Below are 20,479 nucleotides of genomic sequence, written 5' to 3'. Positions count from 1 at the left end.
ATGAGCACCACCGAAGCCGACCTCCGCGAACAATGGGGCAACCCCCGCGACATCCTCAGCCTGCTCCTCCTCCTCGGCGGCGACATCGTGCAAAAGGCCATCGCGCAGCTGGTAGGCTACGAGGCGCGGCCGCTCGGGCAGCGCGGGCCCGCCATCTCCATCGCGCCCGTGGCCTTCTCGTTCGGCTGGGTCGCGTACGGCTTCTCGAGCCTGCTGGCGGCGTTCGGCGACATGGCGCTCATGCCGCCGTGCGACCACCCTTGCATCCTCGTCAACTGCGCGACGGGGTTCGCGCGGGAGAACCGGTCGTGGGCGCTCGGGAGGCTGCTGCGGGATCATGAGATCCGGCATGAGGTTGATAGTCGGGCTGTTGAGGAGGGGGGCAGAGCTGAGTCGCTGCGGGTGGATGTTTTTGAGCAGTTGCCGGTTGTGCCGCCTGCCCTGGATGTGGTCTGGTGGCTGGGGTGGGTCACTGTGCTTGTTCAGTTTGCGATTGCGATTGTCCCCTGGATTGTTTATGGCGACTGGACGATCGCATTGGTTACATTTTGCGGGACGTTTCTTGCCATTGTCACGTGCGCCATGCCGCAGTGGATCCAGGAGAAATGGGCTGCTAAACGCGTTCAGAAGCACAGGGTGACGTGCCTGACCCGCGGGAATGGAAGTCGTCACATCATGGTGTTCATCGCATCTCCAGGTGCCTGGAACTTGGAGGATTTGGCTCTTTCATTGCTCGCCCCGAGACCAGGGGCGTGACGCTTGGACTGATGGTTTTGTGGACTTGTCTACTTATAACCGTGTCCGGCATTGATTCTCACACCTGGTTCCTCGTTGGCATCGGCGGGATAGGGATGCTGCAGAACCTCTTCGCAGCTGGGGTTTCAAGGGCGCCTGAGGCTGGCAGATTCCCTCTCCGAGGACCATCCCGTGTCCCGGCTGTTATTGGAATACGCACCACGTATGAAGATGTGGCTGACCCCGAGGTTGATCTCAAGGAGACCGAGGATGTGCTGTCCCAGCTTGCTCTGTGGGTTTCCGCTTCATCCCAGAAGACAATGCCAGTTCATACTGTCGAGAAGACAGATCGGCGTCAGACTATGCCTAGATGGCTGGAATCTATGTCCAGAGAGGATGGAGTGCCTAGCTGGCTGGAACCAGTCCCTTGTCCAGTGGACACAGGCAGCAGGGATGGTGCTCGATCTTCCGTGTCAATGTTCTTTTCTAAGGCCCGTGGGCAAGGCCTTGAGGACCGATCTACAAACAACACTGTCGTCCGTGCCGGAGGCGGGGTGCATGGCGCCTTAATTGAGCTTGAGAAGTGGGTGCCCACGGCCGGGCTTGCCATGTTGGAAGTATTCTTCCCGCAGGGGCTCAGGTACACCGACGAGGCAGTCCGAGACAATGTGCACAAACGGTTCTGGAGGCAGGCATACCATACCAAGGATTTAAGACGAAAAGCAGAGACGCAACGGAGGCAGCAATATCGAGCTTAACCGAGCTGACTGAGGCCTTTCATCATTACAACACATCTACTCCATAAAGTTCAGGGTTCTATGTACGAAGTTGCCCAGCCCTCCAGGGCTGGCCGGCTGCTGTTTGTTGAGTCCGCACTGACTCAATGTAAGAATGAAGGGATAGATTTCTCTTAACTATAGACCTATCTAGGAGGGAGAGGACGGTCCCTTTTATAGATAAAAGTAAATCCTTTAAATACCTATTAGAATATTATAGAAATTAAGAGAAATAAGTATTTCTTATATAAGTTAGTGTTTTATATTTAGAGGATTAAAATAGTAGTTATATTAGGTTATGAATAGATATAAAGTTATTAATAAATAGGGTATTTTAATAATTTTTTAAAAGTTAGATATATATAATTATTTAAATAGCTTTTTATAAAATATAGGTATTTTTAGTTTAAATTTAAGGATTTATTATTAAGAAAAATTTTTATAAAGAGATAAAAATATAATAAATAGTTATAATTATTAGTATTTTAATTAAATAAAACCTTTATAACGAAAGTTTAGTTTATAAGTATAAAATATAAATTATATATATATTAGTAATTTTTAGTTTAATTTATTAAGTAGAATAAAAACTAAAAGTTTAAAAGTTTAATTGTATTAGTAATTAAATTTAGAACTTTTAATGTATAATTATAGTTATTTTATTAGAAAGATTTTATAGTTATATTTATATATTATTATATTTATTTATATATAGGTATATTTTATATAATTTAATTATTATATTTAGATTATTATATTATATATATTATAAATTTATAAAATATATATAAATTTATAGGTTTATAAGTATAGGTAGGGTATAGTGGTTATAGTAGTATATAGTGTATTATGTGTTATAAGTTGAGAGAGTTATTTTAGATTTTTGTTTTAAGTTATTTTAGACTTTTATTTAATAGTGTTTTTAAAGTTTATTTAGTATATTTTTAGTGTATTTATTAATAGTTTATAAAATATAGAAAAATTTCTACTTTTTAATAAGAATTTTTAATAGTTGAAAACCTTTTAATATATAGGGTTAATTATAGTTTTTAAAGGAGAAAATAATTTATTTATAGAGAGTAAAAATTAAGTATTTTTATTAAAGAGTTTATTATCTTTTAGAAAATACTTCTCTTTATTAGGTGTATTATAGTAGATATTATAATTTATTTATTTAAAATATTCTTTTTATTTTAAAACCTTTTATATATATTTAAAATACTTTTATATTCATTTTTTATATAAATTATACCTTTTTAGTTAACTTAAATTTTGCTTAATTATAGGCTTTATTAATTAATTTATAAAGTTATTTTTATATTTATTTTAATAATTTTAATTGGATTTTTAATTATATATTTATTAAAGTAATATATAATATCTATATATTTAATTTATTTATAAAATATTTAATTTTTAGTTAATTTTAAAGTAGTATTATTATTTTTATACATTTTACTTTTAGGAATATTATATTTTAATTTTAAAAATTATTAAAATAATTTAATAAATTATATAAATAAATTTCTTTTTAATAGTTTTTAAAGTTATATATTTAACTTTATAAATATTTAATATAAGCGTTTTTATTATTAGAAGGATTAATTAATAAAATTAAATATTTTATATTTTTAATAAATAAAAGAATATATAACTTAAAGTAGATTTTCTATTATTTATATTATTACTTTAATTTAAGTTATAATAATCTATTAAATATAAAATATTTTCTTTTAAATATTAGAATTTTTAATATATATTAAAAATTTTAATAAATATCTTTATAATTTATTTTATTCTTTAAAGTATTTTTATTAAGGTTAGATATATATTTAGCTAATTTAGATATTAAGAAATATATATCTAACTTAGTTTTTAAACTAATATATAAAAGAGTTTATTTATTATTAAAAACTTTTATTTCTTCTTTAAAGGCTTAATTTATATTTTTAAGGCTTTTTAGGAGTATAAAGTATTAATTTTAGTTTTATTTTAATATTATTAATATAATTATTTTTAAAGATATTAAATTTTATAAAATTTTAAAAGTATATTAATTTTAATTTATAATAATAATTTTATTATTTTATTAATTTTAATATTATTTTTAGGAAATTATTTAATTCTTTTAGAAATCTAGATTTATATTTTTAAATATTAAGAAATTAAATTATTTATAATATTTAAATTAGTATTTAAAACTATTATATTATTTATATAATATATAAATATTATTTATAAATTTATATTTATAAATATATTTTTATTATAAAGATATATTTTAAATTTAACTTTTATTAGAATATTAATTAAATATTTATATTATAATAAAGGTACTTATTTAAAGTTATATATAGCTTTTAATAATAAAGTAACCTTATTTTTATATTCTTTTATTATATATAAGGTTAGGGAGTTTTATATATATTTTATAGTTTATATTAAAGTATAAAAGGTATTTTTATATTATAACTTAATATATATTAACCTTTATTAATTATTATAATTAATAATATATTATATGTTTCTAATTTATAAATAATTAAAAAGTTTTTAAAAATTTATTTTAAATTATTATTTATAGTTATAAATAACTTATCTAACTTTATATTTAATAGTTTTTCTTTATTAATTATTTAGTTAGATTTTATTATATTAAAATTATTTATATATTTTTTAATACTTATTTATTAAATAATATTATCTTATTTTTAATAGTATAATTATTTTATAAGAATTTTATTTTTAAATTATTCTTTTTATTTATTATAGATTTAAGTTATAAATTTTTTTAAAAGAATTTAATATTTTTTATATTAAAAGGTTTAATTATAGTATTAATTATTAAAATAATAAAAAATTATTAAAATTATTTATAATAATATTTATATAAATATTTTTAATAAAATATACTTTTTATACTCTTTTATTATTATTTTATTTTTATAAGTATTTTTCTCTTATAGAAATTTTTCTTAAATTTTATTTTTTTATAAGTATTTCTTCCTTTATAAGACTTTTAATATTATTTTTATTTTTAAATTTATTAGATTTATTAAGGAGTTTTCCTTTTAAAATTTATATATTTTATATTAATATAGATTTATTAGTCTTTATATTTTAGATTTTATATATATATATTTTTAAGAATATAGTTTATTAAGAGACTCTTTTATTTTCAACTTTTAATTTAGTTTTATATTTATTATTATTATATTAAACTATAAAACTTTAAGTTTTATATTATTAATATTAAGTATTTTATTATTTTTATTTTATAAAGACTTTTAAAATTTAAAGAGGTATATAGGGTTATATTATATAGATATATAATAGTTTTAAAAGTATTTCTTTATAATATATATAGTAAATTAAAGGTTATTATTAAATTTTAAACTTTATTTATTATAGTAAAATTTAATTTTTATAGCTTTATTAAATTCTTTTATATATATAAAAGTAATAAAGTAATATATATTATTTTTATTAAGTATAAATTTAAATTTTTATTAATAAATTTAGTTTTATTATTAAAGAAGAATTCTTTAATAGATTTATTATTATTATTTTCTTTTATTTTTAAAGTCTTTAAAGGTTTTAAAATCTTATTTTTCTTTTTAATAAATACTTATATAAGTATTTAGTTTTTTATTAAGAAATAAAATATAATATTTATATTATTATATATAGGTATAAATAGTCTATTTATATTATTATATATTTTTAAGAATATTATATTTTTATTATTTAAACTTTTTTATTATATTTAGTTATATATTTAGTTTATAAATAAATATTATATTTAAAGGTTTGTAGAATTTTAATAAGGATTTTAATATTTATTTTATTATTTTAAGTATTTATATAAATAAAATAAAACCTATATAGCTTAAATAGTAATATTAATAATATATATTATTTAAAGAGGTTATTTTTCTTTTAAATAATAAAAGTATTTATTTATATATTATTATAGTTATTATTAAATATTTTAACTTTAATATAATATAGGTTCTTTTCTTATATTTTTATTTATAAGTTTATTAAATTTAATAAAATAAAGTTTAATTATATTTCCTTTTAATATAGTTTATATAATATAACTTATAGTACTATAATTAAGTATATTTAAACTTAATAAGAGTATATAATATATATTTAGTACTTTAAGTTTATAGTTATTATTTAAGAATAATATATTATTTTCTTTAATATATTTAATATTTATTATACTTATTTTATTTTATTTAACTTTTTATTTATAGATTTTAATATTTTAAATAGTTTTTATTATATAAATTAATTATATTTATTTTATTATTAAGTATAAATTTTATAGGTATAGTTTCTATATAGTCTTTATAATTTATATTAATTATTATATTTATTATAGATATATAAGGGATATAAATAGTATTTATTTTTATTTAAAATTTAATAAATTAATATCTTTAAGTTATTAAATATTTTACTTATATCTATTTTATTTATAGATAATTTATAAGGTATATAAGTAGTAGTAATTTTTAGAATTTTCTTTTAATAAATTTTCTTTTTTATTCTTTAATTTATTAGAAGGATTAATATTTTAGTTTTTAGTTTAATGATTATAGAGAGTAATTTATTAATTTTTTTATTTTACTTTAATTTATTAAAATTTAGTTTATATATATAAGTATTTTCTCTTCTTTTTCTTTATTTTCTAAGCTTTTAATGCTTTATTAAGGTTAAAGAAATAGTAATTTTCTTTAATATACTCTTTTAAATTATAGTAAAAGTACTTTATTATTTTATTTTTTTATTATTATTATTTTTATAAATAATACTTTTATAAAAGGAGTTTCTTTTTTAATTTATTTATTAAATTAATAAATAAAATATTAAGTATATAGCTTTTAGGATTTTTTAAGCTTTATATAATATTTTATATAAATCCTTTATAATTATTATTAAATAAATTTAATATTTAAGTAATAATTATTTATTTAGAAAGGTTAATATTATTTATTTTTAAATTTTAGTTAATTATTTAATTTTATTTAAATATTTTTATAATATTAAATTCCTTTAAAAGATATTTTAGAATTCTTTTAAAATTAAATATTTTATAGTAAATCTATTAAGTTTATAAAGGTCTTTAAAGATATTTTAAAACTTTATAATAGTATTTTTATACTTTATATATATAAAAGATCTTTTTATATATGAAATAAATTAAAGTATTAACTTTATAATTTTTATTAATTAAAAGGTTTTATAAATTATTATTATTTTTAGTTAAACTTTTTTATAAAAAAGTTATAACTTTTATACTTTAATATAAGTAATTTTTATGTTAGATAATTAAAAATATTATATTTATTATATAAAATTATAGAAATTTATAAGGAATTCTTTAAATTAAAGAAAACTTTTTTATTAAAGGAAAAGAACTTATATTATAAAAATAAATTAAAAACTTATATAGTAATACTTTTAAGTATATTTTTATTATATTTAATATATTTTTAACTCTTTTATAGTTTTCTTTATAAAGGTTTTATTTATTTTTAAAATTAAAAATATTTTTATAATTTTAATTATATTAAGTATAATATAATAAATTAAAGGGTTATATTTAATAGTAAGGTTATAAGTTTTAAAAGAATATTTTATAAAATTATAATAATAATAATCTTTTATAATAATATTAAAAATACTTTTAAATATTTTTAAATAAATTAAATATTAAATATAATATATATTAATTTTATTTAAATATTAAAAATTAATTAGAGTAATTAATTTTAAATAAATTATAAAATTTAAATATTAAAGTATTATTAATAAGTACTTTAAAAGATTTAAGGTTTTATTAATTAGTTAAAATAATAATATAGGTATTATTAAAAATTAAGGAAAATTTAAGGTTTTAAGTAATATTTTTATAGAAAATTTAATTAAGGATTTATAAAGTAAAAATTTAAAAAATAGAGTTAAAAGGAGGATTTTTAATAGATTTTTAAGGAATCTTTAATAAAGAAATTAATTTATAGATTTTTAAGGAAAATTAAAAGTTATACAATAATTTATTAAAATTAAAAGTTTAAATAGTTAAAAATAATATAGTTAAAATTTATTTATTAAAATAAATTAAATAATATATTTTATAATAAAATAGATTTTATAATAATAAAGTAATTAAAAAGTATTTAAGGTTAATAATATTAAAAGTAAATATAAATAGTTTAAAATATTTATTAATTTTAATTTAAAAAGGATAAAATTTAATTAATTTAATTAAAAAGGTAATTAAAGGATTTAATTTAATTAAATATAGATTTAATAGGTTTAATATAATAAATTAACTTTTAAAATAAATAAATTAAGTTTATTATAATTTAATTATAATGATTAGGTAGAAGCTATAAGGAAGTACCCTAAAGGTACTCTAATATCTAGCTATACTCCTTCTTTAAGCCCTTTAAAAGGTAGGTAATATCTATTTATCTCTTCTTTAAAAAAAATAAAAATTAGTCTTATATTAAATCTAAATTTAATAAACCTTTAAACCTCTCTTTACTTATATTATTATATTTAGTATTATAACTTATTATAATTTTAATTTTTTTATACTATTTATAATATTATTAAGAATAAGTAATTAAAAGGAGGTTTTAAATAAATTTAAATAATAATAAAAGAGTTTAAATACTTTTTAATAAAAATACCTTTATTTAAGAATAAAAGTAAAATTAAATTCTTTAATAGAGGATAAATACTCTTAAAATAGTTAGAATTACTTTAAAAATTAAACTAAAGAATTTAAAATTAATTAATATTATTTTACTATTTATAATTTATACTTTATAATAATATAATAATTAAATAATAAATTTTAAAAAGTTTATATCTTTTAATTATAATTTCTTTATAATAATAAAATAAAAATAATTTATATATTTAATTATATTAATAAAAATATTAAAACTATTAAAATATTTATATAAAATTTAAAAGAAAAGAGATAAATTTATATTTAATTATTATAAGTAGAATAAGTTTAAAACTTTTAATAATAACTTTAAAAGATTTTTAAAATATTTTTAAAGTTATTTAAAACTTAATTAATTCTATTTATTAATAAAAAATTAAAACTTTTAATTCTTTTATTAATACTTTAAAACTTTAAAGTTAAAATAAAAGGTTAGAAGTAATAATTTTAAAATTAAATTTTTTTTAAATTATAAAATTAGATTTTTAAAAATTTAAATTAAATATATTTTAAATTTATTAAATATTAAAAATAAAATAATTAAAGTTATTTAAGTAATTTAAATTAATATATTTAAATAAATTAGAAAAAGAAAATATAAAAATTAAAAATAAAGTATAGAGGAGATAATAAAACTTTTAATAAAAGAAAATAAAAGGAGCCCTTAAAGTAATATTATAATTTTTAAAAAACTTAAGGTTTATTATATATAAAAGGTTAGAGTTAAGAATTTTAAAATAGGGGTTTATATATTTAATTTAATTAAAATATTTAAAAAATAACTTTAAAACTATTTTAAAATTTAATTTTTTAATAATAATAAAAATTAATTATTTATTATTATTATAATAATATTTATTATTATATTTTAAATTATTTAATATTAATAAAAGTTATAATATTTATAAATTAGATTTAAAGTTATAATAATTATTAATTAAAAAATTATTAAAAGTAGAGTTAAGGTAAAAAAGTTAAGAATTATTTTAATTATTTATTAAAATAATATTTAAAGTAAAGAAATTAAATTAATAATTAAAATTAAAAGAAAAAGAAATAATAAAGGTTTATAATATTTTTATAATCTTAAAAGAAGTAATTATAATATAAAGTTAAAAATATATTAAAATTAACTTTAATATTTAGGTTTAAGTAGATTTAATTAGTATTCTTTTATAAGAAAATTTAATTTAAAGGAATTAAGGAAATTTTAATATTTATTAAAGGGATTAATTATATTTTAATATCTATTTATAAAGTCTTTTAGGTCTTTTTTAATTAAAAACTATTTTAAGAATTAAAGAAAAAGATTTTAAAATATTCTTATTATTAATTAAAAGTATTTTAAATTTAATTTATTATTAGAAACTTTAAATTTATAATATTTTTAAATAAAGTAAAAAGTTATTTAAAGGACTAATAGCTTTAATAAAATAACCTATATATTATTTAATAGATTATAAAATCCTTTATAAAAATTAAGAATAAAATATTTATTATTATATTATTCTTTTAATTAATAATTTTTAATTTAAATAATAAAAAAGTAATAAAAGTTAAGAGGATAAATAAAGAAGAAAAATTATCTTTTAATTTTTTTAATTATATTTATAATTAAAAAGCTTAAAAGAGTTTTTATAAAGGTTAGAGTAAAAGAACTCCTTTTAAAGAAAAATAGATTATATAATTAAATTAAAAAAGGATATTACTACTTTTCTACCTTTTATTTATTATTATTAAAGAAGTTAAAAATCTTAAAGAGTAATTAAAAAAGTTTAAAAATTAAATAAATTACTTTTAATAAGAATTTAATAAGAGTTTTAATTTTATTTATTTTTAAAAAATAATATTTTTAACTTTATATTAATTATTAAGTTTTTAATAAAATAATAATTAAAAATTATTATTTATTATTATTAGTTTTAAGATTTTAAATTAACTATTAAGTATAAAATATTTTTAAAAATTAATTTAATTAATATTTATTATTAGATTTATATTTAAAAAAATTAAAAGATTATATTTTATATATATTATAATTATTATAAATTTAAAATAATATTATTTAAATTAATTAATATTTTTATTATATTCTAATTATTTATTATAAAGGTTTTAAATAATTATATTAATATTTATATAATTATTTATTTAAATAATATTTTAATTTTCTTAAAGAATAAAGAAGAGTATAAAAATATATTTAAATAATTATAGATTAATTATTATTAATTAAGCTTTATAGGAATTTTAAAAGTATAGCTTTTTTAAAAGAAAATTAAATTTTAGAATTTCTAATTAGAAAGAAGGGAATTTAAATAGATTTTAATTAGATTAAAACTATTTAGAAATAATCTATTTTTACTACCTATTATAATATTTAGGTTTTTAAATTTTTATAATTTTTATTAAAAGTTTATTAAGGAATATTTTAGAATTATTTAACTTTTAATAAGTAATTATTTAATATAAAATAAAGTTAAAAGTTTAATAAAATTAATTTATTTATATTTAAAAATTTAAAGGTTTAAAACCTTTAAAAACTTAAAAGTAAGTTTTAATAAATACTTTTACTTTAATATTATAACTTAATACTTTATATTTAAATTAAGTATAATATCTTTAATAAAATAATTACTTTAATAATCTCTTAAAAGTATATTATTAAAAATATATTTTAATAATATTTTATTATTTTTAATTAAAAAAGTTTATTAATATAAAACTTAATTAAATAATTTATAATAAAAATTAAATATTATTATTAATAATTTTAAATATTAATAATAATACTTTAAGAAAGTTTAAAATTTATTATTATTCTTTTAGATTATAATAACCTTTATAGTTTTATAAAGTAAAAAGATTAACTTAAAAATAAGTTTAATAACTAATATATTTAGTTAGATTTTAATTTTATTATTAAATATTATTTTAATAAGATTAATTTAATTAATAAACTTTTAAAAAGTTTAACTATATATTAAGAGAAAAGCTTTTAAATATAAGTTAGATTTTAATTTTAAAATTAAAAATAGTTATAATTATTAAAAGGATTTATAATTTTATTTAAAAGATTAATAATAAGTTAAAATTTAAATTATAATTAAAAATATTATAATATATAAAATTTTAAAAATAATTCTTTTAATAAAGTATTAATTTAAATTTATAACTCCTTTATAAAGGTAGTTTATAATAAAAGTTTAAATCTAAATATATATATTTAATATTAATATAATATATTTAAGACCTTACTCTCTATTTATAAACTTAATTTATAAAGCTTAAAAGGAAAATCTTATAATTTAAATTATAATTAAAAATATAATCTTTAAATAATACTATTTTAAATAACTTTAATTATAAAATCTAAAATAAATTTTTTATTAAAAGAGATATATATATATATTAGAATAAGAGGCTTTAAAATAGGAGATTTTATAAACTTATTATAATAATTTATTAAGTAAATATTAAAGATAAATAAAAATATAAACTTTCTTTAAAAGTATTTTTAATAGCTTAAATTAAAGACCTTTATAATAAAATATATATACTTTTATATAATATATTAATATATATTTATATTATATTATTATTTATATAAAAGTTTATTTTACTATTAATTCTATTAGAATTTATATAAAACTTAATATAAACTTTATAATTAAACTTTTAACTATTATTATAAATAATAAAAATAAATTTAATTTTAATAATTATAAATTATTTTATTAAAATAAATCTTTTCTTTTAATTTATATAATAATAAATACTATAAAGTTTAATAAAATCTTCTATAAAAATTAAATATAAATAAAGAATTTTATAAAAATTATTACTAATTAAAATATAATCTTTATAAATAATTTTTAAAAATATTATATAAACTTAATAATATTAAAAACTATTATATTATTATTTATTATTTATAAAGTAATAAATAAATTAAAAGGATAAATTAAACCTTAAAATAATATTTTAAATTATTTATAATTAAAAATATTTAAAATTAATTAAAACTATTATATATTATATTTTTTATATAATTTAATTTAAAATATAATAATTAAAATAAGTTTATTTAAAGTATTATTAAAATATAAACTCTTTTTATAATTTTATATAATTAATAACTTATTAAAAATAGTATATTATAAAGAAAGGTATTAATAATAAAAGAATAATTAAAAAGTTTTAATAAATTTATATAAAATATTAAAAGAATTAAATAAAAACTATTAAAGTTTAAACTTAAAATTATAATATATATTATTAACTTAAATAATTTAAAATTAATAAATAGGTATTCTTAATAATTAAATATTTTTATTTAAAGAATAAAAACTAATTTTATAAAAGATTAGTTTATTTAAAATTTTAATTTAAGTTAATAAATAGGTTTATAGTTTAATTCTTTTAAAAATTCTTTTAAATATATAATATTTTTATATAAATTAATTAAAGTTATAAATAGTTAGAATATTAAAAGGTTTATAAAGGGATATTATAAATCTATTAAATTTAAAAGATAAATAAGTTAAATAAAAGTTAAAGAAGATTTAAAATTATTAAGAAATTAAAGGTATTTTTATTACTTAATAAAATAAAAAATAATTAAATAAATATAACTTTTAAATATTAAAAATAAAATATTTATAAATAAAATTATTTAGAAATACTATAAGAGGAAAGAACTCTAATATTTTTAAAAAAACTTAAAAATAAATAAATAAAGGGTTAAAGAAAAGAATTATTTAAATTATAATAAATAAAAATAAATAAATAATAATTAAATAATAAAAATAAATATTAAAAATAACTAATAAAATAGATAATAATATAATAAATAGTTAATAAATAATTTATAAAGACCCTATAATAAATTAATAAAAGTAAAATATAATTAAAATATAAATTTAATAAAAGATTAATAAAATAAATAATAGTTAAATAAATAAGTTATAAAGACTTAATAAATTATTTAAAGAATAAATATTAAGGAAATAAATACTATTAATTAACTATTAAAAATTTAATTAATTATAATATTAAAATTAAAAACTATAGTAAAAAGTAATATAAAATATATTAAAAATAAATAATTTTTAAACTATTTAAACTTATAATAAGTTAGAACTTACTTTAAAAAGTAATATAAAGAGATATTATTATTCTATTTTAAAAACTTTAAAAATCTTACTTTTATAATTCTATTTATTAACTTATAATATTTTAATTAATTTTTAAAGAAAAGTTATTTATATTTTATAAATTATTTTTAAAAAAAAGATAACCTTAAAGTTATAAGTTAAAAGCTTTATTTATTATATTTATTATTTTTAAAAAACCTTTAAACTAAAATATATTAAATAAAAAAGCTATTATTTATTAAAATTAAATATAATATATTATAATAATCCTTAATTAAATTATAAAAATCTTTTTTAAATATTATTTAAATTCTTATTTAAATTAAACTTTATTAATTAAAAGTATATAAATTAATTATAACCTATAATTAAAAATATTAATTATTATAATCTCTTTCTTTTAGAAAAATTAGTATTAAACTTCTAATAATAATTAATTATTTATATTTAATATAAAGATTTATTATTTCTTTTATTATTTAATAAACTATTTTAAAACTTAAAGTTTTTAACTCTTTTTAAAAAGTTAAATAATTATTAAAACTATTTATAAATATATTTATTAAAGTATTAATAAATTAAACTTAAAACTATATTAATTTATTCTTTTATATAAATAAAAGTAAAAGTTTTATATTATTTATAATTCCTTTTAGAAAAATTTTATTAAATAAAGGTTAATAATTAATTTAATAATAAAAGATCTTTTAATTTAAAAAGTTAATAATAATAATAAAAATAAATAAAAAAAGTTATTATAATATAAAAGAATAATACTTTATAATATATTAATTATAATAAAACTATTTAATTAAAAGATTATATAAAAATATTTTTATATAAAAAGAAAGAATACTTTTATTTATTTAAAAGCTTTTATATATATATTATAAAAGCTTATAATTTAATTACCTTACTTTATTTTTTATAATTTTAATATAATTTAATATAATATAATTAAAAATTTAAATTTATAAAAGTATTTTCTATATATTTTTAAAAAAATATAATATATTTTTAATTTTATAAAGTTAATTAAATATTAAATATATAGAAGTTAGAATTAAAGAATCTTTAAGAATTTAAAGAGACTTTAAAGGGTTTTTTTATTTAAATTTTAAAATAAAAGGTAACTTTTATAATTACTTTTAATAAATTTAAAAGGTATATAAAATAATTTTAAATTATTTATTTATTATTTTTAAAGAATAATTATTAAAAACTTTAATAATATTAATATTTTTAATTAAATTATAAATAAATTTAATATAAAAAATTAAAATTAATAAAAATAAAATTAATATAATTATTATTAAAACCTTTAAAGGTTAAATTTAATAAATTAAAGTAATCTTTAAATAAACTATTTTATTATTTAAAGTAATATATATAAAATAATATATAAAGTTTTAAAAAAATTATTTATAAACTTTATAACTATTATTTATAAATAATATAATAATAAATAAAAATAATTATAAAATAAAGATATTTTAAATTATTTTAAATAATAAAATATAATAATAATATTTAAAAGATTAATAAAATAATTAAAAAGATAGTTAAAAATTAAAAAAGAGTTTATTAAAGATTTAATAAAGTTAGTTATTAAAGAGAAAAAGAGAGAAAATAAAAATAAAGAGAGAAATAACTATTTAAAAGAAAGATTAGTTAATTTATACCTTTATAAAAATATAATAAAGACTATTAAAAATTTAATAAATTATTAAAATTAATTAATAATAATAAATAAAAAAGTTTTTAAAAATATAAATAAAAATAATTAATATTAATTAGTAATAATAATTAAAAATAACCTTTTAAAGAGAGATATAATTATAATAATTAGATAAAAGTTATAAAGAAATACTTTAAAGGTACTTTAATATTTAACTATATTTCTTCTTTAAGTCTTTTAAAAGGTAGGTAATACCTATTTATCTTTTTTTTAAAAGAGGTAAGAATTAATTTTATATTAAACTTAAACCTAATAAACTTTTAAACCTTTCTCTACTTATACTATTATATTTAGTGCTATAGCTCGCTATATTAATTAATTAAATATTAAAAGATATAATTTATAAAAATAAAGGGATAGATTTCTTTTAATTATAGATTTATTTAAGAGAGAGAGAATAGTCCTTTTTATAAATAAAAATAAGTTTTTTAAATACCTATTAAAATACTATAGAAATTAAAAGAAATAAGTATTTCTTATATAAGTTAGTACCTTATATTTAGAGGACTAAAATAGTAGTTATATTAGGCTATAGACGGATATAGAGCCGTTAATAAATAGGGTATTTTAACACTCAATCCGTACGCATAATTTCATACATTTTCCTTAAAACCCCTCTTTGAGGCCCGTCAGGTCCATCTGAGTCGTAAATTTCTGTATCGGGGTCTCCTGGTCCAGATTCAATTGCCAGCGGGTCCTTGATCCTCCATTCATCAGACGCTTTTTGTGAAGCACTCAATTTGTTCCAATTCCTCTCCAAATTTTGCTGCATTGTATCAAGAGTGTCTGCCTCCTGCGACTCAAATTCAGGCTCCACCTGTCTCAGGCATTCCCTCCATTGTGCAAAGTCGACGTCCCAGACAGCACCATTAGACGCGAGAACGGAGGCCGATTGGGCCCAGCTGCGAAGGCATTCGCCATGGTTCAGGTCGCGATCTCGATATCGATGATTTTCATCCAGTATTGCGGAGAGAGGAAAGTCGAGTGCAAGCTCCGCGTAGAACGGGTATCGTTGGTATGGAAGACGAAGGTTGACATCGGCCATGTCCAGGAGCATGCGAACAATGTCGGGTGCCTCCGGTCGTCCCGAGGCTACAGCCGCACCAAGTGCTGTGACAAATCGACTGCCAGTTGGAGCATTCGGATCGGCACCGTGCTCGAGGAAAAACCGCACACGTTTCGTTAAGCCAGCCCATGCGGTAGCTGCGAGCGCAATGTCGAGGTCGTGGCCATCCAAGCTCCCGAAATCGGCCCCTGCCTCCTCCAGCACTTCAATCATTTGCAGCGTTAGGTACTGCGGCTGCGCTGTTGGCCATTCGTGCAGACTTGCCTGAAACAGTTTGCTAGGCACGCTGACCATCCGAGTCGCTCCTTCCACTTCCTCCGGCAGTGATAGGTTCTGGTCGGCACCGCTCTCCAATAGCAACTCCACCATAGCTAGATTGCCGGTTTCGATAGCTAAATCCAGGGCACAGGTGGTATCTCCCCGTTTATTTGTGACTATCTCGTTTGGGTCCGACATCCTGGTGATAAGTAGCCGCATAACATCTCGGTCAGGCTCCCCGTGGCGGTGCTGCTTGAGGCCAAGAAGCGCCATCACGACGGCCTTGGCGCTAACAGTCGCCCCACTTTCAACCAGTAGACGTGCAACTGCCAATCGATGATCAACGACTCCCCGCGAATTAAGGCAGGCTTCGAGAGCATTCTCAACCTCAAATCCATTGGAGTCCAGGCCTCGGAACTGCAAGTTCGCGTCCGCGTCCCTTTCCAACAGCTCAGAGACCAAACCCTCGTCGCCGAAGGATGCCGCGACGGCCAGTAGTGTTGCATCTGAGAGAGGCGTGTTCACCTCCACACCCTTCTCCAGAAGAAGTGGGATGGTCTTTGTTGATTCGAAATCTCTGTCCCTGACGAATGAGAAGGGCCCCTCCAACGTGGGGGAGTCAACAAGGATCCGATCCAGCAGCAATGGCAGGACTTGCAACGAGTCAAATCTGATTGCAAACCGTAGGACATGTCCGTGCTGGCTGGTAAAACTTGAGGACAAAGAGAGGCCGTGGTGGGTTTGAAGCAGCTCGCGCACGACTTTGATAGAGTCGCCCATTGCAGCGGCGACAATGGGGGGCACCTCGTCGGCCGCAAACGTGTCCAATCGAGCCGGAGGGTCAGCACTCAACAGGCACCGAAGAACCTCCGCTTCGTCGTGGGCACAGGCCAGCGCCGTGGCCGACCATCGTAGCGAGTGATCATAGAAGGGGCTGATCCATTCAGCTCTTTCCCATGGCCACCACCGCCGCGCATCGTACAACGTGTTCGTATCCATACCAGCAGAGTTCAACAACTTGGTGACAGTTTGGGGAAATCCGAGGTAACAAGCCAGATTGAAGGGGCTCATTTTACACTCTGGATTGAAGGGCAGGCTTCGTTTATTCAAAGTCGACCATGGTAGAAAATGTGCCGAACACGATCCATGCTGTTCCCATCTCTCGTATGGCATGTGGCCTTCTTTAGGGCCAGTGAGAAATCGCAGTAGCGTTCGCGAAAGCCCACCTTTGTTGCGGGACTCCTGGTGCTCGTTTGTGCGCATATGGGCTGGCCAGGCATGGGCGGCGTATTCACGCAGAGGCTCTTGCAGTGCGTGATGATATGGGGACTCGAGACTTGTACCGCATGGGCAGATATCGTCGTCCATCTTGCTGTCTTTAACAGCGGAGCCACCAAATGTGTTGATTGTTATCATCAGACAAACCTTCCCGGCCTCGTAGTGCATCTCAGCACGTTCCTCGGAACAGCTGCCGCTATTTTCGAAGAATTCCGCCACTGCTTGGTGAGCAAGCCGCCACACAGGACCAGGTGGATTCTCTAGTAGTCTGAAAAACTGGAATTCTTCCTGCTCGGGCTTGTTTGTATCGAGGGCCAGGAAGTTGTGACAAGTTTTCAATATCAATTTTTCGGACAGTTCCCGGCGAGTGGGAGACAGGCGATCGGTATGCGCGTCCTGTGAGATCGCATAGAGCAGTTCGTCCGATGTCAAAGGCCTCAAAGAACACAGGACCCATCGAAGGGCCCTATCCCTGTATTTCCTTTCCGCGGGCTTGATCGTTGTGCGAAGATATAGCTTTTCATAAAGCTGTGTCAGCCCCTGTGGCAGACATTCTAGCCCGTCTCGTATATCCTCTTCAAACAGGCATTCCTGTAGATTCTCGACTTGAAGATGAGCACATAGGAATAGCCCCTGACTCTTCTCCACGATGGTCTTCACCATGTGCTTTTTAAGCTCATCCTCCAAATCTGGCCATTCGGGATGCTGTGCGATCTTCTCCCGTACGAACGTCGCTATGTCTTTTGAGGTGGCGTTGTTGTGCATCAAAATAGAGGATTGTACTTCTAGCCACCGGGACAAATCTAGCTCGGGTCTTGAAGAGACAAAGATCTTCAAGTTGGAACATCGTTCAACGAGCGAAGAAAAGATTTTGGTCAAGTCCGTGCGTTGGGCTGGCTTGCACTCATCGAGTGCATCCAGTACAATAGTAACCCCGTGAAAAGTGATGATGAGTTTGGAAAGACAATCTTCCCATTCGTCGAGAGTTGTCGTATCATGAACCCCAGCATTTTGACCGTGTTTGTTCCACATGTTGACGACGGCCTCGTTCAGCGAAACGCCTTCGGTGGGTCCCACAGCCGCAATTTGCCTCACAATATTTCGAATGATTGCCGTGGCAGTATTGCGCATTTCGTCTTGCTCGATACAGTAGAAATGGGCGAAAGCCATATGATGTTGACTTTCACCAAGAGATTGTTGAATCCACTCAATAACTCTTGAGGTCGCATGGGTTTTCCCCATTCCCACTTCTCAAATATCAGTGCCTTTGCATTCACAATCAGTCTACCTAGGTAGTGCAGGAAATAACTCACTTCTTCCTTGTAGCGTTATAATCGCGGAGGCCTCGGATTTATACCATTGGATGAACTTCTCGTCCTCGACAATCCAGTCACAGGTGCCATCCAACCGCCTCGCGCGACCTTTCTCGTATTTGCCGGGCATCGGGGGGGCAGCCATTGGGGACACCCACTGCAGAATTTCGCGTCGCTCCTTGGCCTTCTTTTCATCCAGAATGTCGAGGACATGCCGTCCTAGTAGGCCGGCGTACTCATTAAACTTTCCATTCCTCATGGCAGTGGAGAATGTACTCCAGTGTTCATGGTACATCCTTGTCATGTTTGAGTTCAAAGAACCGTGGAAGGTCTCGCCATGCACGGGGCCATTTCCCGTCAGCCCCAGGTCACCGACTACTCTCTTATAGCAGTTCTTGAAGTCATGAGCGATGTCCTTGTGTTGGACGAAAAGCTGCTCTAGTAATTGGAAGAAAAGAGCGTGTTTGTCGGCCGCTGAGGTTGACTTGAGCTTGAAGGTTATGTCGCTATCCCCAAACACCGACAAGTACGGAAGATGGTGAGCTCCGTTTAGCGAAACAGGGACCATGCCGTGTCGACCAGGTCGGTGGAGTTTCCTTACCCTTAGGAACGCGACCTCTGTGAGCACGTGATGAAACCCATCTTTGCTCGTCTCGCCGTGAACGAAATCTTGTATTTGTGACTTCAGTGTCACATCCGACGTGACGTCGTGGCTGTTGCAGATATTCACGACTTGGTCAATGTATTGCGAAGCGTATGGTGTTGTGCAATAACCCTCAAGGACACCAGACCCGCAAACCAGCACCTTATCGATACACCTGGTACCTGTTCCATCAGGCCTGGCGTTATCACCAAGGGGAAGGAGGCGAATCTGATTGGCGATGATATTTCGCTGAGCAGAACTGTCATCTTGGTCGGATGTTAGAGGAGGGAGAGCCGACTTGTCGGAAAGAATTCCAGCGTTGATTTTCTGGAACCAGCTGATCAAGTCATGAACGCATTTGTCGTGGGCGATCCCCACAGCGTCGTTCCTGTGCGCATAGACAGGGAAAATGGTAGGCTTCCCGAGGGTAGTGTTGCTGAAGAGATCACACCTGGCCAGCTGCTCAAGAACCTCATCAAACAGCTTCTCACGAGCTTTCAGGAACGTCAGAATAGGTGTAGACAAAGCAGCTTTGCAAGACACGCCATAGAATGTTGGGCGCGGAAATTTGTGCGGATGCTTACCGTGGCTCGGTTCCAGCCAACCCTGACTTCCTGCGTCCGGGTTCATGGTGTGAGGTCGAGCTATACAGACTCATGCCACAAAGTGTACGGGTTCCTCTGTGCACGGAAAACGGGCTATGCGGGTTTTCTCATTAGACGAGAAGAGTGTGGCGATGAAGGGGGACAGACTGATCCCAAG

At 23.3% G+C, this 20,479-nt stretch overlaps 2 protein-coding genes across 2 annotated transcripts; one reads left to right on the top strand and one right to left on the bottom strand.

Moving 5' to 3' along the window:
• Nucleotides 1–1,493, top strand: KVR01_013266 (uncharacterized protein; the record flags this gene model as incomplete). The annotated part of the gene is made up of 2 exons (XM_044788196.1): nt 1–667; nt 715–1,493. The coding sequence occupies 2 exons, from the start codon at nt 1–3 to the stop codon at nt 1,491–1,493; spliced, it is 1,446 nt and encodes a 481-aa protein (XP_044637720.1).
• A 14,216-nt stretch (nt 1,494–15,709) lies between these two features.
• KVR01_013324 (uncharacterized protein) lies at nt 15,710–20,479 on the bottom strand. Its single transcript, XM_044785746.1, has 3 exons — nt 20,302–20,479; nt 19,075–20,211; nt 15,710–19,008 (listed from the first exon to the last, which is right to left on the bottom strand). The coding sequence occupies exons 1-3, from the start codon at nt 20,345–20,347 to the stop codon at nt 15,734–15,736; spliced, it is 4,458 nt and encodes a 1,485-aa protein (XP_044637778.1). The 5' UTR covers nt 20,348–20,479; the 3' UTR covers nt 15,710–15,733.

The sequence above is a fragment of the Diaporthe batatas genome, assembly GCF_019321695.1.
Source record: "Diaporthe batatas strain CRI 302-4 chromosome Unknown Contig00025, whole genome shotgun sequence".
Taxonomy (NCBI): Eukaryota; Fungi; Ascomycota; class Sordariomycetes; order Diaporthales; family Diaporthaceae; genus Diaporthe; species Diaporthe batatas.
The sequence above is the reverse complement of the archived record's forward strand: the minus strand, read 5'-3'. Positions and strand labels throughout refer to the sequence as shown.

Excerpts from the sequence above, each read along its gene's own strand:
- KVR01_013324 (XM_044785746.1), bottom strand. The coding sequence starts at position 20,347 with ATGAACCCGGACGCAGGAAGTCAGGGTTGGCTGGAACCGAGCCACG. Across the intron at positions 20,212-20,301 it reads TTGGCTGGAACCGAGCCACG|CTCGTGAGAAGCTGTTTGAT; the intron begins GTAAGCATCCGC and ends CGTTCCTGAAAG. Across the intron at positions 19,009-19,074 it reads TATAACGCTACAAGGAAGAA|TGGGAATGGGGAAAACCCAT; the intron begins GTGAGTTATTTC and ends ATATTTGAGAAG.